Source organism: Sceloporus occidentalis, unplaced genomic scaffold (genome assembly GCF_023333645.1).
Source record: "Sceloporus occidentalis isolate IW3139 unplaced genomic scaffold, rSceOcc1.0.p SCAF_5, whole genome shotgun sequence".
Lineage (NCBI taxonomy): Eukaryota > Metazoa > Chordata > Lepidosauria > Squamata > Phrynosomatidae > Sceloporus > Sceloporus occidentalis.
Window position 1 is genome coordinate 180,079,276 of NW_028316985.1, and position 26,651 is coordinate 180,105,926.

At 40.6% G+C, this 26,651-nt stretch overlaps 1 protein-coding gene across 1 annotated transcript in view; it reads right to left on the reverse strand.

Annotated features, from left to right (window-relative positions):
* LOC149313241 (A disintegrin and metalloproteinase with thrombospondin motifs 3-like) overlaps nt 1-26,651 on the reverse strand; it is a 142,309-nt gene that overhangs the window by 23,666 nt on the left and 91,992 nt on the right. Inside the window, exons 5-16 of the mRNA XM_089526333.1 lie at nt 24,201-24,400; nt 20,624-20,707; nt 18,100-18,256; nt 14,098-14,203; nt 12,262-12,405; nt 11,065-11,197; nt 8,510-8,623; nt 5,549-5,694; nt 3,895-4,070; nt 2,222-2,355; nt 1,663-1,786; nt 106-186 (exon numbers count right to left, since the gene is read on the reverse strand). Of these exons, the coding sequence (XP_089382459.1) occupies nt 106-186; nt 1,663-1,786; nt 2,222-2,355; nt 3,895-4,070; nt 5,549-5,694; nt 8,510-8,623; nt 11,065-11,197; nt 12,262-12,405; nt 14,098-14,203; nt 18,100-18,256; nt 20,624-20,707; nt 24,201-24,400 (1,599 nt within the window). The remainder of the gene's footprint in view (nt 1-105; nt 187-1,662; nt 1,787-2,221; nt 2,356-3,894; nt 4,071-5,548; nt 5,695-8,509; nt 8,624-11,064; nt 11,198-12,261; nt 12,406-14,097; nt 14,204-18,099; nt 18,257-20,623; nt 20,708-24,200; nt 24,401-26,651) is intronic.

Here is a 26,651-nt window from a genome sequence, read left to right on the forward strand (position 1 = left end):
GTTTAGTAGAGGAAGCAGAGCATACATACAACTCCTAAGGATCATTCAGAATGAGCTGTGAGACTTTGGAATCAGGGCTGTTAACTGAAGCAAAGAAGCACTTACCAAGAATGTGAGGGGAAGCCTCGTCTTCTTGGATGCTCACATGTCTAGCACCCGGTGGGATGTCAAACATCTTAAGGTACCCTTTGGCATGTGCAGCAAGGCATTTGGGAGAAAGCAGAGTAGAAAACAAAAGAAGAGAAATAATTGCTAGCGTTAGCAGGTCGCAAGAAGATGGTGGACCCCATCTGCAGAGGTGGTACATCCATAAGCCCATGAAATGTAAATGAAAAGGACAGAGAGGTTTGCAATATTGGTGATTAGGCTGCATTGCATTCCCCACTTCTATATGGATCTGTGGGGGAAACAAGCTAATTTTATTGCAAACCACTTTGTTATGTTCTCAGGAGACCATAGCAATCTGGATAATTTAGGCAAAGAGTTTATGTTTCCTATGATTTGTGGAATGAAAATAGCAGTTTGCATGGATTGTACATTTCTCTAAAGTATCCCTAAATTTTGAGCATGCTCTACATGTATTGTAAATTTAAGATGCCATTAATATTGTAAATGCATCTGTGGTAAATATGTATTATAGGGGAGAAGTCATTCCTGCTTCCAGCAATAGCTGAAATCTGGGCTTTGGGGCATTGCTGAAATTGCTAATGGTAGCCAAATACTTTATTCCAAGAAAGCTCAACTTGATTTTTTTTAAAAAAAACTAATGGACAATAGACTTCGGAAAGTAAGGTTCAATGGTCAGAATATTCTCATTATAAGAGATCAAGACACTCTCATAGGAAACATTTGCCTCTTCTTGCAATGCTTATAAGTGACTGGCCAGCAATGAGAAGTGAAGCAATGGTGGTCATGGATGCCCAACATCCTGCAGTGGGGCAAAACTTACCCAGGATATTTTTAGATTCTTTGTTTTCAGAAACAGAAACATCACGAGCTCCTTTGGGCAAAGTGAATGCGCCTCTTGTCTTCCCTTAAATAGAATGTTTTTTGTTAGCGAATGGGCATCAACGTCTTGAATTTTCATTGACTATGTCTTCATAGGAGTGCATTTTAATGAATCAAATTCATCACATAAATTCTAAATTGCATTTTTTTAAAAAAATGCAGCAATTCTTTAAAATAATAGTCAATGAAAGATAAGACTATTAAAAAAAACAGTCAGATACTTGCAGATTTCATTTTCCAGAACTTTGAGTTCATTTTGGCATCTCTTGCTTAATTGTTTCCCTGTTGGAAGAAGCTGATTAGACTTTTCTGGAAACATCAATGTAAACAACAAAACAACAAAAACATCTTATGACAATAGTAAAACATTATTGTGTGATGGAAAATTAGGTGTCACTATCTCCAAATGTTGGCCTCAAGTACAGTTTTCAACCATCCAATAACAGAACCTTCCCCCATTACTTTTGTATTAGCTCAGCCAGATTTCAAGATGCAGTGTCTATTGTAGACTGTCTACAAAACTTGAACCTCCACAGGTGCAATGGACTACTAGTTCTAGTTTTTTACTTTAGGTTTTTGTTTTTAGTTATTATTACAAATGCAATGCACAAACAGATGAACAACTAGACTTCTCTGAAGTGAAAGTATTCCTACCAGGCTTCTTAGGGGTTCGAGTGAAGGTCCCTTTTACTGTTCGGCAGTGCGAGTTATCTCCCCCACACACTCCACACTTGTCTTCAGCTTTGTTGGACCCAATTTCTTTGTCACAGCCCACTTTCTGCAGAGAGACATTCAAATGTATCAGCACAACCGAGAGTCATAGGAAATATCATTTGGAAAGGCACATAGTCCAGATCAAACGTGTCACTTTTGGTTTTCATTTTAAATAAAAGCAAGGGTTGTCTGTACTTTGGAATTACAGAACTCAATGTCAGCTATATAATTCAGAATATGGAAGATCTAAATATCCCTCCTGGTAAATGGTACTTTCTATTGGCAGTGAATTTATCACTGCATCATGGTCCCAGGAAATATTAAGAGGAATACACAAATTGGCCTTATATTATCTGTGCTGACTCACAGCATCTCTTCAGGATTTCAGGCCATGATGCATGGATATTTTGTCCAAATCATTTTCTTGTGAAGAACTTCAGCTTCAAAAGCTTCAAAAAGAAAAAAGCAATCAATATGATAAAAAAACTAAAAAACTCACCACACACTCTCCACGCACACAAATGCTGAATGGGTCTTTGTATGAGCAGCGTGTTCCATCATGGGCAAGTTGTTTCATATAAGCAACATCTCCTGTCTCTCTGGATTGGCAATAAAGCTGGCACCTCTTGGTGGCTATGTAATACAAGAATGCAGTCAGAATGTACTCTCAGTGTATCCTAAGATTTAAACACAATTGCTAGTTCCAACTAAAGCAAATTCATTTAATCACTGGAACGTCAATGAGTGTTGACTTATCAATCTACAAATGAGTCAGTGAGTCTACACTTGCTGGGATTAGTTAGCAACTGCATTAAGGTCACTATCAGGAACCATATCCATATTATAAAACCAGTTCAATTGTCCCTTTCATGGAAACACCAGTTCAGAAACCTCAACATAAATGGATATAGTGTGATTAAATAATGCTTGGCATGTGCAACAGTGGTCCAAGTGTTGGACTTAGTGTTGGACTAAGAATCAGCCACAAGTCACTTTGGACAAGTCACACTCTCTCAGTCTAAGAAGAAGTCGATGGAAAACCTCTTCTTAATAAATATTACCCCCCAAAAACCCCTTATAAAGTCACTGTAAGTTGGAGTTGACTTGAAGGCACATAGTAACATTACACAATGACACTTTTGACTATTTTTAGTGTGTTGCCTGCATTATCTTACTGTGATCCTAACTATGTAAGAGAGAATTGTTGATGGGGATGGACAGAGACTAAGTAGGAATAACTTGGCTAGAAATCTTGATCTTCCTGATTCATCATTTGTATCCTACAGATATTTAGTGAGTGTTTGATGGACCACTTTAAAAATTTGTGAATACCTGCTAGAAACTAATCCTCTTTTGCATATCCTCCCCCCCTGAGGCCCGACCATCAACAACAGAACAATACACAGATTAACATGGGAATCACTCCTCCTTACCCAGGATCACATGGTACTGTATCTATATACCCACTCTCTTCCAGACCAGCATTCTCTGAAGATGCCAGCCACAGATGCTGGCGAAACGTCAGGAATTAACTCTTCTAGAACATAGCCACATAGCCCAAAAAACCCACAAAAAAAGCTGCTAGAAACATTTGTGGGAAACAACACTTGGGCATCAATGGTGGCTAGTTGCTGCTACATCTGCAAGGTAGCGAATCCATTGTGGGTTTCCTGAATTTGAAAAGAGGTATCCAAGGTGCAGAGCCCTTTCTCTAAAACAGATTCATCATCTTGAATAACTCCTTTAAAGTTCAACCTAAACCCAACAGAATATAAGATTTCCAAGGGCAATCTAGAACATTGGTTCCCAAACTCTGATCCTCCAGAGGTTTTGAGTGTCATTTCCCATAATTCCTGATTGTTGGCTAAGCTGGATGGGGTTTCTGGGAGTTGAAGTCCAAACACCTAGAGGACCAAAGTTTGGGAATCACTGATCTAGAAGAACTTATACCCTTTTACTATTGAAATCTTCCTCTGAATTCTGTTATCTTTACCACTTATAATAGGATTTAACAGTTTTTCTAGTGATCAATCAAAGGCAGTGCAAAACTTGCTCTGTAAGAAATACATATCCATGCCAAGAGTGGATTTGTTCTTCTTTCTTTTGTTCTTTGCAATATTTGAAGCAGGTTTTGTGAAAGAGGAACAGAAGCAAGAAAACCTGATTGCATACCGTCAGGATGCTCATATGGCAGCCAGTGGTGTTTACTGCTCTGATATTCAAAATGTGAGTTGCGTTGTTGACACTGCTGGGCTCGGAAGTCTTCATAATGCTTTGGACACTCTTCCATGTTGCATAGCTGGTACTCAAAGTTGACACCGGCACAATCTTGACCTCCATTAACAGGCCTTTAGGGAGCAAATGGTTAGAAGCATGAATTAGGATGCTTGAATTACTTTCTGACTTTCCAGTCACCTTCTCTAGACTATGAAACTGATCAACACTGTTCTATTCTTGTCTATAAAGCAAGATTAGTGACTGTGTGGTCTATCCAGATATTGGTGGACTATGACTCCCATCAGCTCCATCAATATGGGCTATAGCCAGGAATGATGGGGATTGCAGTCAATAACATTTTGTCCTCCCCACCCCATGCCAATTCTAAATTCTAGTTGTGGTGATTCTCTCTTACATAGTAAGGATATAGCCATCATCTCTTCCCCCTCCTCCTTGACTTAGATCCTAAAATCAATTAGTTTATGGAAGATAACTGATGGTGCATTTCCTTATCTCTGTTCCTCTCAGAGTATTCAGGTGTATTCTCTGACACTTGGGGTGGGCTACAAACATTTGCAAGATAGCAGAGGTAGATTTAGGCAACTTTCTTTATATTAATGTCCTCATCTGAAGTTTCGGGTCATCATGTCTCTTAGTATTCAAGCACTTCACACCTGTTATCTCAGTAAAATAGTTATTTGACTGTAGCCCAAGAGCCATCTCTTATTCACTCCCCTATAGCCCTGATATCAAGTTAGTATCTCTAAGGCAAGTAGCCCTACAAGGGCTTCTCCTGAGCAGGAAATTAACCAGATTACACTTGCAAATTTAGCACAGAGATGCTAGAGGCACTTAGCTGGATATGAGATCAACATCATCCATTCACATAGGGATGTGAAGAGAGTTGGGCTTGGAGATGGGTTGCATATCAAAGATGAAGAGGGCCTCTTTCAGGAGACATAACTCTCTTTGATTGGAAAAATGTACAACACTTTTCAGATCAAACACTATTCCCCTCACTTTGGAAAAACACATAAACATAACAATCCTTAAATGACTGCCTTCCACTGTATTTTTGATAGCAATTTGGTCTATCTTGGAATCGTACAGAATCTCTGTTGGATTAATCTGGGCACGTCTTCAGCTGGCCACCCCACTTGCTGGCAACCACTAAGTCATCCTCATTCTGGATTCCCCCACAATTGGAATGATGCTTCGAGATCGGTGTAGCATCTCCATTAGTAAAGCCCCAACTATCCATTTTCTCCCACCTTTGCTTTGTTAGTTCTTGGGGGGGGGGGGTGAGAGAGAGATAGAGATAGAGAGAGGGAATGCTTGCATGTGCATTGATTCCCTGTTTATAAATAAACTACATTAATTTGGAAACTGCCTCTGGAGTTCTGTGGGTTTGGAACTGTTAGAAAAAGGCAAAAGATCCAGGCTGGTGTTACCCTGACCCTTTTGTTGCGCCCTATTGAGCTAAATTAATTTCCCTATCAATTTATGGGTTCCCTCACAGGACTCCCAGCAATTTAAGTAGCATGATTAACCCTCATTATATACACCCCAAAATTCTGTACATGCAAAGTTTGCTGCTCCCCTGATTTACATGGGATTGTTGCACTGCCTTGTCCTGAAGCGAACACCAGTTCCACATGTTCTGGAGCAGGAGCCAAATTTCGTCCATGCTCCCCAGTTGCCATCTTGCTTCAGCTGGTTGGTATTCTTCCACATGCAGTGACCTTTATAGCACCACTGAGGGATGAAAGGAGAAACAAACAAAAATATTCTAGACCACAATGATAGTTTGCCTTCCAGAGATACTGTAAGTAAGTGATCTCACTCGGTGGAACCGCTTGTCAACAAGGAGGCCCATTCTCCATGAGAGCCTCAGGGAAGGCAGAAGGCAGCAGAAAACACTGTCTCACTGAGTACTGGGATATTTTAATTGAGGGAGAGGAAGTGAACTTGAGAGAGAGACAGACAGATGGTAATATGATCACTGTAAGGTAGCTCTTGTGTTATCCTTGTTTTGTTGGAGTACTACCACAGTGTGGTTTTGTATAAATGTTGCCACAGAGCATGGGGGTAGACATGGTTGCTTCTGAACCCATGTTCTGTTAATTACTGTGTGAACTAGGCTACATAGGTCTTTCATTTTATCTGACATGACTCTTCTTGTGTTCTTTGAATGAACTCAGTGTTAGAATTAGTGTAATTAGAAAATGAAGAAAATCCATTATTCTGCTTGCTCCCAAGTGCATATTTTTATACTGAATCTTTTTCTTCTAAACATTCTGCCATAGTTGTTGTTATGTAAGAGAAAAGAAGAATAATTTTCCCTATTCAATGGAGTGATAATTTGTTTTTTTAAAAAACTAATATTTACAGGCCTTCTTTTACATTGGGGGGGGCATTATTTCTTAAACACTAGCACAGAATCAGGACCTCCATGGAAGTGGAACCTACCATCTTGTAGCAGGCCCATTTGTAAATAAATAGCTGAAGATGATTCAATCAAATTAGCTAAGCCATACATACAATCCTGAACATACCCGACTCTGTCTTATTTTGGAAGCTAAGCAAAGTATTTGGATGGAAAACCAACAAGGACCACAAGAGATCTCCAGGTGCGATTAGGAAGGAATCTTGAATAAAACACTGGGAAGCAGTTGGCAATCATTGAGCTAGAGAGATGAATGCTCTGTGCATGTGTGTGCCTTCATGTCACCTGTAGACTTATGGTGATCCCATGAATTTCATAGGGTTTTCTTAGGCAAAGAACACCTAGAGGTGGTTTGGCCAGTTCCTTTCTCTGGAATATAGCCTACAGCACATGATATTCATTGTCACCCTCCCATCCAAGTACTAAGAAGTGCTGATCCTGTTTAACTTCCAAGATTAAATGGAATCTGGAGCATTTTATGTATTCAGGGCCTACTATGGTCTTATGTCAGCGAGTACCACTCCTGGAAAATACAGCCAGTCCCGAAGCTATATGGATGATATGAACAACAACTCACTGACAAATACACAATGATGCATTCTAGTATTGGAGTACAAGTATTGGAGTACCAAGTCTCAAGTCAAGTGTCACACCTCTATTCTCAAGTCTCAATTTCAGCCTCAAGTCCTTCCAAGATACTATCAATTCAAGTCTCAAGTCCAGACTCAAGACTAGGTGTAAAGTTTGGCTAGGTACAGAAGGGGAATCAGCAGCATCTTACCGGTGAACTAGGGCTAGATGAGACTGGGCATTTACATCCCCAGCAGCCCTAGTCCACGAGGAGGCCGCCATCATTGCTTGCTCCCATCTACATAGGTGGCACCATGATGGCGTGAGCATGGCACAGCGCCCAAACTGTGCTTGCCAGAAGTGATGTGATCAGGGTGCCAATCGCACCCCTTCCAGGAAGCTGCCTTTGGCAGCTTCTTTTTGGTCCCAAGAGGGAGCACATCTTTACCGCACCTTTTGGTAGCTGTGGCAAGGATGCAGGGCAAAAACGGGCATCACAGAGCCATTTGTCTGTCGAGCCCTTTTAACAGAAAAAGGAGGTGGGGTGCATTTCCTTAAGGGGAACAGTAGACATGTTAGGCAATAGGCTTGAGACTGGGCTTGAGGTCTGCTTGGCAGCCTGTCCCTGCTTCACATTAGAGAAGTTTTCTAAATCTTTTCAAAAGCTTCTGTCTCAGGTCTGTTGTCAAACACATTTGCTGTTCCCTCTAAGAAACACACCTGTGCTCTGGGGGGTGGGTATTGCTTCCTACTTAAAGTGAATGACACCAGCAAGTTGGTCATTAAAAATATGCAAGTCAAGTCACCTCAATGTGTCATTTATTGCCAAGTTGAATCCAATTGAGTCACTGAAGTGACTTGAGTCCAAATCAATTGAGTTGACTCTACATCACTGCAAATAAGATGAGTTGCACATAGGAGGGTGCATCACTCAGAACAAGATGTGTTGCACATTGGTTCAAACTTGGCTATTGAAAGAATCAGGAAGCAGTTGATGGGAAAGCATGTTCTCTGTCAAAGATGTTGGGCAGCCTGGCTAGTCAGAGAAGACAACAGCAGGCTACATGGATAAACAAATTCATGTGTTATTTAAGATTCCTCTGTGGTCATGTACTTGGACAATGATATTAGGGGTCTAAAGAAAATTCAAAATAGTCTCATACTGGATGTAAAAGGTCATGTCAACATATTGAAATGCTCTATCAATAGATGTTTTTGTGCAAGGCCTTCTTTTTCACATCTGTAAGATTTTAGCACAATCAACAGTGTATTTTGTGAAAACACCTATTTCTGAAAAGAACTTTTTTACACAAACCCAAGTCTTTTCAAAAATGAATTTTTCATCAGAAGTGTGAAAAATAATCAGAAAAGACACAAAACCCTTGCAATGTCACCTAGCAGAAAGATAAGTTTTGAAATTATGAATTCTTGCATGTGAGGATGAAATAAGTAAATATTTACATTCTTCAAGTATATCTCTAGCTGGAATCTACCCAGAGTCACACTTAGAATAGTGACAAAAGTGTGAACTTTAACTTGAAAGCACATACTCACTTTACTAGGGGCACATTCTGTCCCATCAAGTGGAGGCCCCTTCTTTGTCTTGCAGAAGTAGGGATTGTCTGGATGGCTGCACCACAACTGTTTACATGGGTCAAAGGTTCGAAACTGGGAAGGGTCAGACACCAAGGTACCACATATTAAATACAAACAGTTTCAACATGCAGAGAGTTTCTAACAAAAAAAATGAAAGAAAAAAGTTTTACAACATCATTATATTCCTAAAAGCAAGCTGTTTTTTTAAAAAACATTATCAACTATCCATGGGTTCAGCAACCATGTTTTCAACAGTATCCAGAAAAAAGGTATCTCTAGGCATCTGGAGATCCTTCAGTGTCAACTTCCACTGAAAATACAGGGTTCACCATTATCCATGATTTTTGCTAACTGCTGTAACTCTGGGAACATATCTCCAAAGCTACCAGAGTCATACTGTACTTGTACCGAGTTATTTTACTATATTTGCTAGGATTCTAAATGTCTTGTTTTGCACTTCCCTTTTGGAAGAGAACACACTTCTTATTTATTTAGAGAATGGATACTCTGCTTCATGGTCAGTTCATGCATCCCAAGCTATCACAACAGCTCAGGTCATGGGGGTTACAGTCTTACACATCAGAAGGGAGCAAGTTGGGGAAAAAGTGGATTTTATATACTGTACACACCCCTCAATTTAGAACAAGTAGAGCCATCAACATGTAATACATGTGAGACCTGCAACAAAATGTTGCAACATGTTATCACCAGCAAGGGTCCTGTATGTGCAAGTCCAAACATACAGTCAGATGTGCCTTTCTCCAGGATCCTCCAGCCTATTCTACATCTATCATCACCTCTGTTTCCCATTTTTCAAGTGATAATCAATATTCTGTACTACTTATTCTGTACTACTGAGCATGATCAGTCTTCATTGGGCTATTTTGCCCAACCCTACAGCACACTAAGTTACTGAGTAACAATGCTAGTAACATCACCTTTAAGAAATAACACAATTAGGGACAGTATTATGACATTAATTGAACGAGTAATGGTTATTTTTGATCTTAAATTGCTGCCCATTGTTATATTTTAACTATATATTTTTAAACATAACTAAAATGTATTATTCAGAGACATGCCCATGTTGGTTTGGAATATCAGTATGGAAAGAATGCAAAGAGATCTTGCACCACTTTTGAGATCTGGTTACAGTTCATTTCATGCATCCGAGGAAGCAGACCTAGTTTACGAAAGCTTATGCTAGAACTTCTTTCACTCAGTTTGAATCAAAGGGGCTACAAGATCCCTTTCCATACATAAAAAGTAACATGTCATTAAAATCCAATAAGCCATTTTTCTTATCACGAGCAATTAAAAGAAACCAACATTAGAACAGAACAAGGGCTTTTATAAAAACAAAACAAAATAAAATAAAATAAAATAAAATAAAATAAAATAAAATAAGGAAACAAATACTCCAGGTTCTGAAGGTTTTCCCTTTCTTAATTTTCAGGTTAAAAATATAGCCCATTATTAAAGAGTTACAACTGGCTAAAAGTGAAACATGATTAACTGTTAAGACATTAGTTAAACAAATAATGATCCTAAGTTTGGGTAGGGTTTTTTTTTGTCCAATTTTGTCCATTTTTAAATATTTTTAATAGCAATTTTTAACACAGCTAAAAACAAACATGTCACTCATGTGAGCCAGTTCCCATACAACTAACAAGTGAAAAAAAAAACACATTCTGATTGAACATCACAAGGAACTTCTGGATGGTAAGATTGGTTTGGCATTCGAACCAATTACCTAGAAAGGTGGTGGGGTCTCTTTATTGGGAAATCTTCAAAGAGAGGCTGGATAGCTACCTAATGGAGATGCTCTAGCTGGAGTTCTTGCATTGAGTGTTGGATTGGACTTGGGGCCTAAGTGGCCCCTCCCAATTCTATCATTATATCATTTCAAGTTGAACAGAATGGCATTTTTGCCTTTTAAATAAATGACCCAGGCTCTAATCGTTTCCACTTTCTCAATTTTGTGGAGGACAAAATATGACCAAAAATATCAACTGGCTAAAACTCAATGTAGTATTTTTTCTAAAAAACACACACACATTGGCTGAAATAATAATAATAATAATAATAATAATAATAATAATAATAATAATTTGTATCCCGCTCTTTTCCCAGAACTGGGATTCAGTGTGCTCACTCCTCCAATTCTGCGCCTCTATTTGCATATTACAATATTGAGGAAGATTTCAGCTACTGTAGAGGAACAGGACACATGGTTTTCAGATCAAGTTAGTGGAACCCCATACTGGGGTCTATCTCCCAAAACGTAACCTACATGAATGCACTGGGTGTATGGGGTGAGCTGCCTGTGGGTGAGAGTGTCAGAAAGTATCATCCTCTTTACCCTATCAGCTCCACTGAAGATTGTGAAAGAGGTAAAGTACTGTAGATGCACACACCCCTTCTCACCCAACCCTCTTCAATTTTCAGGCTGAACTTTTAACAGTCCAAAAGTTTGGTCCAGCCTTACTTTCTAGAAACCTCTCTGGACATACCGCCGTGCACATTTTGTAGCCCACACCAAAATCGAAACGACACTGTTCATCCATCGAATAATTTATCCCTGGCAGCTCAGGAAGTTTGGGCCAGTCATGTTCAAAGGGGTCATCAAGGAGGCAGTCATAGGAGCTGGCAATGCAATGGGGAACAAATAGAAAAGATGAAAGTTGTCAGCTGGAACTGCGGTTTCCAATTTACTTTTCAATCAGAATGTAATTATTAGTCACACTGATTACGCACACTCGGATGCATCACTGATCATGAATAATGAGGGCATCACCTGTTTATAACAAGCTTTGTTCTAGTCATACTTATACTCAACATTTCAGAATTATCTATCTGTCTATCATATCCAGCACTAGAGGGCAGCAGATCCCTTGATCCAGCTATCCATCTTTTCCAGCACTAGAGGGCAGCAAATTATCTATCTATCTATCTATCTATCTATCTATCTATCTATCTATCTATCATGAAAACCCACTAAGTGACATTGGGCAAGTCACACTCAAAGTAGGGCAAGAGCAAACCCCCTTTGAACAATTTCTGCCAAGAAAACCCTGTGCTAGGTTTGCCTTGGGGTTCCTACATGTGAGAAATGACTTGAGGACATACAAGAAATCTATCCATGTATCATGTCCAGCAATAGAGGGAAGCAAAGACTCAATAAACCTTACAACAACCAAAAAAATTTGAACAGGATAGTAAGAAAATGAGACTGTGGAATGAGAATAAAAAAATTCAATAAACTGGGGCTAGAATCCCCTTATTGCCATAAACCCTGGTTATTATAGCATATTTACTGGAGGAGGGGGAGCATTATAAAAGAAAGTATTCTGTGCTTGGGGGCATCTTGGGCAATGCCCCTTATTCTGTTGAACTAAAGAGCCATGTTCAATCTGGCCTGTTCTGCATCTCCTAAATTAGCATATTCCCTTTAAGTTATGTGGAGGATACTATCCCATTGCTAGTGTTGAACAAACACTGTTCAACACTGTGGGTCCAGTTTGGTTTTATATAAGGACATACAAGGGGAGCCATTTTGATCTTTGCTCAGGCACCAAAATGCCTTGAGATGGCCTTACAGTTTTCTAGTAAACAATGAGTGTTACACAGGACAGCTTCCACCATTGCTATGCATTATCCCCTCTGCAAATTGTTAGTAGAGAATTACCCAACCACACGCTGGTCCTTACTGTATGTATCTTTTGAGTTCCTGGCCACTGCATCGGGACCAGTGGTAACGGTGAAAAGCAGCTTGCACCAATGGAGCCATCACACTCCCCATTGCTGTCTCATCCCCACACCTGTTCCCTTGACCATCATGTTCCATTCCCAACCTGAAATCAAAGATTAACAAATGGATGTTAGCATAGAAATAAGGGGTAGTAAATCATTCAGATGGTTTAGATTTCAATTTCTAGAAGCAGCACTCAACAGGGACCATGATAAGGGATTATGATGCAAAAGCACATCCATTATCCATGATATCTACTAACTGAGCTAGAAGATAATAAGCCTTCTTAAAGATGTTGTAGGTTCATGTTGAGCTGACTTTTTCCAGCACAAGATTCCTTGAAAGGAAACCATACCAGTCAAATGGGTTTAAGCTACCTGTATTTCACAGAACCAGAGCTGTCTATGAGCATGCCCTATTCTCATTGTGATGGTAAACCTGATTCTTATTTGTCTCTAACAACCCTGATTCTTCAGAATCCAACCAATGGTTCATATGTGAGAATGATCTCTCATTAAAAAGAAAGAAGATTCACCTTACATAAGAAATTGTTACGGTAGAGAATTTTTTCCTGTGTCTAGGTGCTCATCTACACCAGTCAGAATACTCCAGGCTGCTCCCAGAGTATTCTGGCCCCTAGCTGCCCCAGATTCCCACCATTAGCTCTACACTCCATAGTGATACCAGATGTCTGTCTACACATGTGTTCCGCTGTGGCATAAGTTACTCCCTCTGAGGTCAGAAATCAGGTGCCCATCTTGATCACATGGCTCGGTGCTTTGTTGTGACCTCTGCGGGAGTGACTCATGCCAGCGGTAGCAGCAAGGACAGTGGAGGTATGTTTAAAAAGCTGCCTGGTGTCATTATGGAGTGTGTCATATTTTCCTGCAAAATCCAGAGCAAAGAATCAATTTTTGAAAACCAATTTAGGCAGGGATAGGGTGGATTTGGGGCAGAATTGGCCCTCACTTGTAAAGATAGTCTGCACTCGAATTGGGGATTTGTCCCTACATCATGTAGACAGGCTGCAATGATGGTAGGGGAAAACTGGTTCATTTGGTTTGTGTAGACATGCCCTAGAAGATGTCTGTTAGTGGCATAGTTTAAATCACAGTTTTTACCATAGTAAGACCAATAAAGAGTTGTAGACTTCCCTCACCTGATGCCCTCCAGCTTTCATCAGCCCCAATATTCCATTAACCAGAGACAACATGACCAATAGTTAGGGATGATCAATACTAAAGTACGAAACATATGAAGGACACCAGGTTGGGGAAAGATGAAGGAACATGAATCTGAGATTTTGCCAATAAAGGCAGAGTGGACCCAGACCTTGACCAAAAAATCTTCTGTGATGGACCCATTGAAAGAGGGGTAGAAGGCATGTACATGCATAAAACAGGGTGGTATGAAGCTCACTATCCCAGTATGATATTCCTTTCAGATGGAAGCGCTGATAGAAGAACACCTGAATAGCACATATACCTGCCCTGAATTCAAAGGTGGGGTATAGCTCCAATAAACAAACAATGTAAATCTATTTTTTCAGGTGAAAATGGCTTAAAGCTTATCAAAGATTATTTCTTGGAGAACAACAATAAGAAGTTCCCCCAGATTGCTAGGAAGCAGATTCTGCCATAGAAATCACTACCACTGCATCTTCTTGCTTTGAATCTCTCTCTCTCTCTCTGTATTGGGGGGGGGGGGGGGTATGGCATTTAACATACATCAAGTGGTAGATTAGGACAGAGATCTCTAATTGTTGATACAGTACTAATTTTCTAGTAAGACTTACACATGGCCAGTTTCATGGGCAACCACAAATGCTGAAGAAAACCCATCTTCATGGTTAAGAGTGCAGCTTCTGACAGGATGACACATGCCTGTTACTGGAGCATATCCTGTTGAAAGTGTTACAGGTTGGTATTTAAAAGCAAAACATATCATCACATTTGTTTATAACTCCACCTGGAAAAAACGTCAATTTTTAATTTTGCTAAAGAACAGATTTTGTGGTCAATGTTTGCAGGTTCAGAAGGAGACATTCTTGTACCTTGTGCAATAGAAAAATACATGTTTCCTATTGCTTCACAAGAAGATGTCATCTGGTGAGTCATGCAATTGGTCTCTTTAGCTAAGTATTACACATACTAAGCTGCACAGTTTTCTAGGCTTCCCAACAGGGTTTGTCCCCCTCAAACGTTGCCTAGAAAATTGGAGATTACACCTGGGACCTTTTCTATGCAAAGCTACAGCCTTTTCCCCAAGCTGTTTCTTGACCTTGGTCCTATGTAACAAGAAATTGCACAACAAAGGCCTGTTACAGACTGCCAAAATAAAGCTGCTTCAGGTCTCTTTGGAGGTATGCTGTTTAAATGATGCATGCATCCGAAGAATCCAGAAGCTGCACCAAAGCTGCACTGCAGTGCTTAGGAATGGAGTGTGGCTTTGGCGTGACCTCCGGACTCTTAGGACCCATGCATCATTTAAATAGAATACCTCACAAACTGAATACCACAAATTTCAGGATTTCATAGAATGGAGGAATGCTAGTTAAAGTGGTATCAAACTGCTTAAATGCTATAGAGCAGACAGACTTGTAGAAGTAGGACACTAAATTGACAACTTTCTTTCATTCTGACAGGCCTTCCCTACTCTCTTGCGATTTCCTTTATATGATCTCGGAGGTAGACTAACAAACACCATCTTATGTATATTTATTTGGAAGCAAGTTACATTTGATTCCAAAAATTACTTCTGCATATGATTGAGCTGTCCATCATTGTTGTCTACTAAAACAACTTATGTCAAAAAATGAAGAAGAAACAAACCCAAATACACTGACAGGATGGATAACTTAATCATAACCCTTTGCTACAAGCCTGACTTCTTTTATGCCTCACTTAGAGGGTTTTCTGTTCTGCATGACAATTTAACATGTCTACCTGACAGCATTGCTCAATTTCGCAACTGCAACCTTAGTACTCTCTTGTGTTTTGAACTTCATTTCCCCCACAGAGCATTGTAAAGAAAGCTCAGTTAAAATAGCCCTCCAAATTCTTTACCACATCTTCAGGTTGCAATGCTAAGGGGTGTTTTGGCTGTTGTGAAAGGCGGGAGGAGAATGGGTAGTCAAGAATTGTTTAACCCCATACACTGCAATGGGAATGTAAACTCCATTATATTAGGCTTGTAATTTTTTTATGGAATGCAAAAGGAAAAAAATCCTTACTATTAGATATTATGAGATTTTTTTTATATAAAAGGAAGGACTTCCTGAGAAAATGAGCACATTCCATTTTTTATTTTTGCATGTTTAGTAAAACACTCAGATAATGCACGCATTATCACATCTGCCCACCGCTCTCTCCTGTGTTGGCATCCCTTCACTGGCTCCCCCTCCCTTTCCGTATTCAGTACAAGCTCCTGCTGTCGACGTTTAAAGCCCTCCATGGGCTGGCTCCTCCTTACTTATCAGACCTTCTTTCTCCTCACCTTCCCACCAGGGCCCTCCGTTCTGGTAGTCAAAGTTTGCTGTCCCAGCCCAGGATTTCCTCTGCCCCATCTCGGATTCGCCCCTTTTCACTTGCTGCCCCTCACTCCTGGAACCTTCTTCCCCCGCGAGCAAGAGCCATCATTTCTTTAACCAGCTTCAAAACAGAGTTGAAGACCATCCTGTTCAGAGAAGCGTTCCCAGGCATTGCATAATTGTCGCTTGCTATTTGATGTTCTTTTGATGCATGTTTTATTGAACCATTTCCTGTATTGCTCTGTACTTTATATGTATTAGCCTACTAGCCCCACCACCTTTCCCTTCTCCTTTTATGTCATGTCTTTTTAGATTGTAAGCCTGAGGGCAGGGAACCGTCTAATTAAACAGATTGTATGTACAGAGCTGTGTACATTTACAACGCTTTATAAATAAAGGTTAATAATAATAATAATAATAATAATATTTTACAAAATATTAATTGTTAACTACCCTCAAGCTGATTTCAACCTCTGGCATCTCTCTGAATGAGGCATCTCCAAGACAACCTGTTCCCAACAATCCTTGTCAGTTCCTGAAAATTTAGGGCCATGTTGTCTTTGACTGAGCCCACCCATCTGGTGTGTAGTCTTCCTCTCTTCCTACTGCCTTCTGTCTTTCTGATCATTTTCATCTTTTCTAATGAGTTATGTCTTCTCATGATATGCCCAAAATATGACCACTTCAATTTAGTCATCCTGGTTTCTAGGGAGAGTTCAGGTTGTTCTAGGACCCATTGTTTGTCTTTTTAGCCATCCACGATATCCACCTAACTCTTCTCCAACACTACACCTCAAATGAGTTGATTTTCTTTCTATCAGCTTTCTTCATCATCCAGCTCTTACACCCATAATAGGTGAGGGGAAATACAATAAATAATAAATGTGTGAACTAGATGTATTTTGAATAGATGCATTTTGTACAGAACTAGATGAATTTTGTATACATTGGCCAATATCCCAAGTGGGGCTTTATGCTAGAGCTGGTTGTGCTGGCAGATGTTTGTAATGGGCTTCTATAAGGCGACTGCCTTAGATACATGACTCCCTGGCACTATGCAGAGCTCTCAGTGGGATGCTCAAACATAGTTCTACATATGTCACTTGATGTGCTGGCCTTCTCCATATGCTCTGGTGTTTTTCACAGTTACATTAGTGGAACCTTCTGTTGTTGATGATCTATTGGCTCCTGATCTTGCTTTCAGTGCTCTGGGGTTTTGTACAAATTATTTTGCAATTCTCAGTAATATCAAAACACAACACCCTCCCCAGCTTTAGCATCTCAGTCTCATAATGCTTGGGGTGCAGTTTCATCTGGCTCAGATTTGAGCAAAATCTCAAGAGGAAAACAATTTTTCACATCCCTAGTGTCTAAAGATGCTTTCCTAGTGTCTATGCTTCACTGCTTCCTTGAAAGTCTCCTTCTGAAATTCCTCAATGAGGGCAGAAACAGGTAGTGATGCTCTGTGCACATGCCCTGATGTATCTGAGTAGGAAAAAATATCTGATTTAAAATGACTCTTAGTAGCCATGAAGACTGAATGTTGAAACTACCTTGAGGAAAATATGAGCCCAGGGAGGAGGACATACCCTCCAACTGTCCCAGTTTGGCAGGGACAGTTCCCATTATTTCTCTGTCATTCCACTTTTCCAGCTGCTTTTAAAATGTATCATTTTCTGCCTCCTCCTTCTCCCACTTCCTCCCTTGTCATAAGTTTACTAAAGTTGCTACAAAATGAGTTTGCAGTGCAAAAGTAGTCTGTGCTCAGGTAACTCAGAAAGGAGGAGAGGAGGTGGTGGAATCTTATTCTTCCCTGTAGACACAAGCAAAAGCCTCTCCTAGCTTGTGTGTTTTTCCTCATTAATAACGTTTGGCACCTTGACCATACTCGGTAATTGCTTGGTCATGTATTTTAGTTTTCATCCATGAAATGTTGGAGAGTATGGGAGGAACATAGAAGTAGTTGGTCTCATAGTTTTTTGTGGGTTTTTCAGGCTATGTGGCCATGTTCTATAAGCATTTATTCCTGATGTTTCACCAGCATCTGTGGCTGGCGAAACGTCAGGAATAAACCCTTATAGGACATGGCCACATAGCTTGAAAACCCACAAAAAACTATGGATGCTGGCCATGAAAGTCTTCAACTTCACAGTTTGTCTCATGTTTTACAAACTTTGAATAAGAAGAATAAAAATTGTCTGTGGTTTGAACATTTCCAGAATGAAGCACAGGTAAGTAAGTATGTGCATTACATTTTCATCAAGCTACCTTGCATTCCAGCTGGTCCAAAATCCTGTCTGGTTAGAAATATGGCATGATCATGATGCTCTGAATGACTTGGGTCTGTTCTTTGTTGCTGATATGCCCAACGGCATACATTTTCCAGGCTCCTTGATGGATTTCCCCGTTCGATGAGGCTGATTGACTAAAAGAGAATGTAATATATATAAACCAGAACAGAATCAAATAAATTGCTTCCACTTTTGACCTGCATGTAATAATTGAAACAGCAGTAGCCCACTTCCTACTGGGCTTTGCCACTACAAACTACATGATTGGCACAAATTGGCAAAATAAGGTACCTGCTTCTGACAGCACTTGTTGGGGATATTGGAAAAAGTAGCTTTCCCATCTTTCATAGTTGTTGGTTTGCACCTCCCAGAATTCCTCACCATTGTCTTTGTTGGTTAGGGCTACTGGAAATTGCAATCTAGCAAAATCTAGCACAGCGCTACTCAAAGTGGTAGTCCTTGGCCCAGTGCTAGGCCTTGAGTCACTGGAAGCTGCTCCATGGTGAGCTTCCAGGAAAGAAAGAAACATTTGTATGCAATTAGTCCCTAGAATATTGGGGAAAATTAACTGATGGTCCCTCACATCAGATAGCCTGAGAAGGACTGATCTGGGTTGCCCTTTGCCTCTTCCTGCTCTAGTATCTGATAAATTTAATTGCATGTGTGGACATCAGAGCATAGCAGAGTTACTTCTTGGACCACAGCACCCAAACATTTCCCAGCCTGAAATGATGGCTAGAGGGTTCTGAGAGTCACAGTGTAGGAAAGTAGATTTTCAAGGCTCTGGCTGACATCATGTTGCGTCCCTTCTCCTTCTGTCAGTGGCAGTTGATGATACAGAACAGAGACAAGTAAACTTGTGGTGTGATGAATTTCCAGCCCATATAGTGAGCTTCTCTAGATTATATGTAGAGGTGGTGAGAGTCAGGCACCCCCTTGGCTCCAGGGTTTGGGGTCTGCTTGTTAACATTGTATATTAGAAATCTTGCAGAAATCATTATCTTCAGTGTTTATACTCTTTATCAGACTAATGAGCTTGGAAACCTTTTCTCTATAGGAGAAACTATGTAGATGACAAATGGTTAGCGAGTAAGACGGCTGCTCAGCCAGGACAACTGGAACCACACAGCTGTGCTTTGCTTACATTCCAATCTGCTGGGGAGGAAAATGCACCACTCTTTTAAGATAAATCTGAGGGCAGTGATATGTGTACACATGGACTATTAGCATTCTGCTTGAACCACAACATATGTGTGTTCAAATGCAAAGGCTGTAAATATTTATGAGCATTTAAGAATATCAATGAAGTGGCCATTTTACCTTCCCAAGATGTTTTACCCTGCTTTATTAAAGGATGTAACAATGATATGAATAATTGCCTACCACACACAGAGAGATTCATTCAGAAGCATCTGTGCAATGTACGACAAAATCATGCAACTGTGTTCTTTGTATCATTTGTAGAGGTAAAACATTTCATTTTTTCAGAGCTCAGATTCCAGATGCTGTTAGGCATGAAATTTTATCCTCTGAAAAACCATGGAGCATACTCATTCATTACCTGTGCTCTGTTTCCCTTCATCCAACTGAAACCTACAGATACAGTCAGCCCTTCTTATACACTGATTTTTTATACACAGATTCAAGAATCCATGGTTTGAAAACGTTGCAAAAAAGTATAAATTTCATATATCAAACCTTGATTTTCCATTTTTAAAATAAGGGACACCATTCTGCTATATCATTATATTTAATGGGACTTGAGCATCCATGGATTTTGTTATACACAGGGGATCTTGGATCCAAACCGCAGTGTATAACAAGGGTCCACTGTATATTTAAAAATGAGGAATAGCTCCTTCTATGACATGTTAGATCAGAGGTTAGCAGCTGTGACCTCTAAGATATTTTTGGTCTACAAGGCCCATCAGCCAAGCACAGTCTATGGTGAGGGATTATGGCAACTAAATCTAAAATGGCTGGAAAGCTATAGTTGCCCACTGCTGTGGAAAAGCCAAGATACAGTTCCTATTACTTTTTGTCCCTGATAATAAGAACAGACATACCCCCAAAAGTCTAGGATTTCCTTACAATCCCTCCAAATACAGAGGGGCTTCTGGGCTGATTTCATGCTACAGGCAAACTCGGGGGGACATAGATTGCTAAAATTCTTTAGAAAAACAGGAAGTCTAATTATTGTTATTTTTTTAAAAATGTGAAATAGTGTAAGGTATCAAAATGTATTCTAAAGGTAAACTGCTGCTCCTTTTTTGGGCAGAAAAAGGGTGGCCCAGAGAATCTGGAGGGTTCAATGGCCACAAACAGCTTTTCAGGGGGGTTCTGCATGTGACCCCAGGGTCTCTTTGCTCACCCCTGGTTTCAAGCATTTACAGTATTTTCTGTTTTTTATTGGACATGCAACAACACACTTAACACTTCACCTAGTAAGAGTAACTGGAATGAAAAAGGAGAGAGATGAACCATTCACCTGGTTTATTTACCTTGGCATAGCCCAACATCATCATGCGAACCAGTACTACATTTATATGGACCCCCAGGGATTCATCATGGTAAATTTCATTCACCTAAGAAGGGAGGGGGACAACAAAAACAAGATACAAACACAACCATAAATAATAACAGATTCAGGAGAAACACATTGAATAATGAACTTTTGCAGCCTACCATACAACCCCCATATCCACGAATGTACTTATCCACATCTGAAAAAAATCTCTCTAGGTATTTCAGTGCAATTCTATGGTCACCTTCCATTTCAAGCATACCATAGAACTGCACTGGAGGACTTAGAAATGCCTAGAGAAATGTTTTCATACCGGTCCTCCAGTATGATTCTATGGCATGCTTGGGCCGGATAATAGGGTTCCTATTATCCATGATTTCAGATATCCATGGGGGCTCTTACAATGTAACTTCCTTGGATACTGGGGTCATACTATACTTATAAGAACAGCCATGTTGAATCAGGACAAAGGACTATACAGTCCAGCATTCTGTTCACATAATGGGCAGCCAGATGTCAGTGGGAAGCCATCAAGTGGGATTTGACTGCAAGAGCACTCTCTATCTTTTGCTCCTCAGCCACTGATACAGAGAGGCACATTGCCTCTGATACTGTAGGAGAGATATAGTCACTCCAACTAGTAGCTGCTGATGGCACTATCTAATTATACAGTCCTCTTTTGATGTGGTTCAAATTTGCAGTTATAACAACATTTTGTAGCAGTGAGTTCCACAGTTTAACACTGCACGTATACCTATGGCCTGAAACACATGGGCCAAATAAAATGGCTTCTGGCCACTTTGGGGACATGGTGTTTATATGACACACCCCCTCAAAGCAGCCAGAAGCTGCTTCAAGGCTGTGCTAAGGGAGTAAAAGACAGATATTTAAGGAGCAGAAATAATCTGGCTCCTCTCAGCACTGGCTTGGGACCATGGCAGTGGACCCCTTTGGAAATGAACCATGCAGTTGCCAAGGTCCCAGTGCCATCATAGTCGCAGCAACAGCAATCAGGATCACACCTTAGCTGTCGACTCTCCTAATGAGTATGCATCCTTTACTTTATGCATCATTGTGCTTCAGGAGTAGGGATGGAAAGGAAGTTCTATTTTACTTGAAGTGGCTTCCGGATACTTTGGGGGCGTGTGTCATGTAAACACAGAATAAGTGCCAAACTGAAAATTCTTGCTCATATAGGATTCTCTTTGTCAGGAATTCCCAACACATGCAAAGCATGCTTTCAACCATTCTTCAAATATTTTGTATACTCTTTCCACCTCTATTCAGCAAAATTTAAGGAGAGTGTTTTGCTGATAAGGTAAGGGGGTATCCTGTTAGCTATGAGAATTTTGTTCTGTGAGAGTTGCAGTAACAATCTCAGTAGCAGGAGAACAGTGATTTTTGTGAATGTGGCAGGGTAAAGTGTTCTCTAAGACATACTGAAATCTCTTTCTTATGGAGGAAAGGGCAGACACAAAAGGAGACTACTATAACTCCTCCAACTTCCGGCAGACTTGCAAGTTATGAAGAAAAAAAATATGTAGGCTTTTCTTCTACATATCCCACAGTGGTTTCTCCTTGACTGCTAGATGAGCTGTGGGTAGGGATGTGAAAAAATATCTCTATATTGATTTTGTTGAGTTTCTCCAAATTTTCTTCCTGCCCTAGCCTTGTATTAAGTTTTCTCTCCAACCTTAAATCTGCACAATTGCTAACCTATTCATATTTTAGCTGTTCTCATTTACCGTAAGTCTTGAGAGATGTAATAATGCTACTTTCACAAAAATGGGCAGGTTCAGTGAATTTCCTTTCCATCCCTACTCCTGGAGCAAAATGGGGCATACAGTAAAAAATATAAGGGAGGAGTTTTTTTATGATGGCAGGTAACTGAGAGATGAACAGCAAATCAGAAAAAGTTCCGAGGTTTGTAGAAAAAAGGGACCCTATATTTGCTTGACTTGTTTGACTCCCTGTCTGCTCTTTTTTTATCAGCAACCACACACTGTTTTTAAAAAATCATTTAAACAGGCCCTTCGCTTATTACAGAATGCTATTCCAATGTGGTGTGTTGTAGTTTTAGCCTTTTTATTATGTTTTGATGCTGCTGTTCCCCCGCCCCCCAAAAAAACCCCGTAAAGTAAGATTTTACTACATTTTAATGCTAAATTATTGTAATCCACTTTGCATCCCATGCTGGGAGAAATCTGAGGAATAAATTGAATAAATAAATAAATGTAGTGTTATTCATCTAACTCCTTATTTAATTTTCTTATATTTCTGTATCATGTAGGTTTTAGCTGTATTTTGTTTCAATTTGTGGGAAGCCACTTTGGTTCCTCTCCTGGGAGAGGGGTGCTAGATAAATCAACAAACAAACCAGGGACAGGCAGCTCTAGTGGGCTAGGGGCTGGCATTGGTCACCCAGGGACTTAGGATAGCCACATCCTTTACCCCTCCAATAAATCAGTTGCTCCCAAATGCCCCCTTGGGGGCACAGAGGCATTTTTGTCACATTTTTGCTGCCTGCAAGGCTGCTTTAGGTCCAGGACAGGAAGTTTTTAAAGGGACCCAAAAGTCACTAGTTACGACTAGGGCTAATTCAAGTAGAGGGGCCACAGACTTTTTTTTCTCCCTCAGAGTTTCTTGGAAGCAATCCATCTCTCTAAAGCAGGCAGATTGCTCCTGTCTCTGAAATGCCTCAGGGTAAGGTGCTTTTGAAAGGTCCCTGGAAGAAAATCGACAGAGGTCATCCTTTTTGAAAGGCAGACAGATTGATTTCCCAGCTTTGCTCACAAAGCGCTTTTCGTGGAGACAGCCAGGAGGATGGAGAGGTTGTAAATGAGACCAGATATTGGCAAATAAAAAGGCTTCAGCGCTAGGGGACCATCAGCCACAGGAGCATTACAATTAGCTCCTTTTCTTTTTTCTTTTTTTTAACTAAAGGCAAATCTAAAGTCTGAGGATGCTTTACAAGCTGTACAACATGTAGCAATGAATGTCAGTGTTCTTGTGAGTATCCTCCTCCAGGAGGAGGTGAATAACTTCAGTGGTATTATAGCCAGTTTGATGAGATCCTACACTGCTTCAGTATGAGTTCCAGAAATGCATTATATTTTCCACCTGGCTACCTTCCTTCCACTAGACTAGATGATCATTTGTGGCTTGAATATGCGTGAGCCTCCATTTTCATGGGGGGGTGGTCCGGAACGGATCCCCCGTGAAAACGGAGGGCCAACTGCAGTGGAAAACCAATAAGGAACACAAAAGTAAATTTTCCAATATGGTGAGAAGGAAAAGGAAGTTTGTACTTTTTTCCAAAACTAGTTTTAAAACCAAACTTTTGATAACTACTGTTTTTTCTCTTCAGAGGATAAGCTAAACAGAAATATAACTTTTAAATGTCCCAGATAATCTTACTATGTGTTAATTGTTGAACATTGTTTCTGGAAAACCAGTTGCTGAGCCCATGAACAGATAGATGGGCAGATAAGAAAGGGAGACCTGATATAAACTTTTATACACATTGAATAAACTAGGGGGAAAAGTGCACTTACTATATTCATTAAAGTGAGGAGGTAGTTCTGCACATGTTCTTTGCCATGGAATCGGACCACAGAGTCATCCACCCCCAGAAGCACTTCGATATTATAGTCATTGTCTCCAGCATGTCTGCGCTGTCTCAATGTCTCATTCAGTTGTTGCTCTATGCTGGTGTAAGTGGAGTCCAGACTGCTCAGGCCTTGAAGGTCAGATTCTGTGGAGTCAGAAAGGAACTGAAATGCTTAATTATTCTTGTTAGTTATTATACGATAGTTAGATCTCCACAAAATTTCATGCTTCACATTAGCAATGGACATCCTTCCTTAACAAGTTCAGACTACCCAGATTTACTCATTATTAACTGTTTCACATTCATGGTTGATACTTAGAACTTTATCGCACACCTTTCCCCCCCTGTTGTGGGAACTGGAAGGAGACTCTCGGGGCCAGGCACAAACTGCAAAAAACGTATTTTATCACACCACGAATCATCTTCAAGAGGGCCCCGTTCTGTCCCCCAGTGCCAAGCCATCCCTGTTCATTGCTGCGGGCGCCATTTTCCTCGGTCAGAAGACTTCTGACCTGAACATTTAACACCCCCCAGCACTGAATGGGGACAGCTTTGCACTGGGGGACGGAACGGGGCCCTTTTGAGGACGATTCGCTGTGCGATAAAATCCGTTTTTTACAGGTTGCGCACGGCCATAACAGGGAAAAAAAGGTGTGTGGTAAAGTTTGTAGTCACAACTATGACATTGCGACAATCATAACTTCCAGCTCCCCAAACCTACTGCTGGTACAGACCAGCAAAAAGAGCTGGCTTCAGGGTGGTGTGGGGGCATGGCATCCGTACACCCTGACTCTGCCCACAAGCCAGCATCATGCCCAACGAGACAGTGGGCAGCATTTCGGCATTTCAGGGGCGTGGTGTTTAGATGCCGCATGCCAAAGAAATGCTGAAGAAATGCAGCCACAGCAACAAAGGCACCCTTTCCCCAGTGCAAAAAAGAGGGGCTTTCTGCCATTCCTTTTTTGCTCTGGGATTGGGGCTGCAACATGTGGATACCGTGGCCCCAATTCGGTGCACAAAGGGGTGGTGCAATGCCACCCCTTTAGGGCCATCTGTTTTTGGCTCTAGTTTACCAGGTATCAGCTGCATGGGGAAATTTATTCTACCAGTAATTGGAGCATGGAATAATGGTATTTCCATCACGTTTGGGAGGATTCGAGGAGAAATTACTTACTGAATTATACTATGTTAAGTAGCTGATATAGGATTGCAGCCATTGTAGGGCTGAGAAGACAAACCAGGATAGCATGGGTTCCACCTGTGCTATTTTGGGTTAATCAAGATATTTACATGCTTCTCCCCATGCCAACCCAGGACCCACTGTGTGCTCCTTACCTTACTCAGAAGCCCCACCCCTCCATTGCCATGTCTGAGGTAGAAACAGAGTGCCTGGCTCTGCAAACACTGTGACAGGGGGTTTCTAAGCAATGGCATGGCTAGGTAAGGACCATGGTGGGGGGGGCATGTAAACAGATTGGGTTTGATGCAGAGTTTCCAGGAAACTCAATGGAAAACCAGGAGTTAAATTACCCCAGGGTGATGGCTGTTTGCTCTGGGATCAGGTCAAATCCTCTGGATCTGTGACTAGTCTGGCAGTATCAGGCTCAATCCTGCCCCTAGGGCTTTGTCCTGTGCCATTTGAACTAGATGACACAAGGCTGGGAGGAATCCGCCCCTTTTAGCCTGTGCGGACAAACCCATGTGGACATAATTGGAACACAGAAAGAGTTAGCACAATGAGTCATGAAACTGGAAGATATTTCACCAAATGTCTCTTTGATACACAAGAGTATGTAAATTTTCTTATTTTGTCCTTGCATACAAGAGTGAAGGATTTCAGATTAAAAAATTATGAGGGTTTCAATTTAGAGACTTTTTGTGAGCATTGTCTTAGTGTATAAATATTGAGTTGTTGTCCCCCCCTAAATATTTCTGTACACGAGATAGTGCATATTGGGTTTTTTTTTTAAATGTTTTCCTCCAAACATTTTTTTGGTTGCAAAAACAGTTCCAAAATACCTCCCTCAAGCCCCTACCTTATCATAGGTAATCATTTTTAAACAGAGTATCTCAGTCTGTTGACACACTCTTTTTCTTCAAGGATGCAGTATCTTTTTTTACATCCCCACACATAACTGTAAAGGAAGTTAATAGTATAAAATAATCTTCCCAGTTTTAATGGAGATAGCCACTTAGCCACTTTTAAACACCTATAGTGATGCCAAAACCCTCTGTGCTAATTTATCATTTCACATCATATTATGTGATCATCACTTCAAACCGACAAAGTACTAGCCAGAGCCCTCCACAGCTAAACCTTGATGCTTCCTATGATGCATTGCACTACACACACACACACACACACACACACACACACACACGGCATCACAGAAGC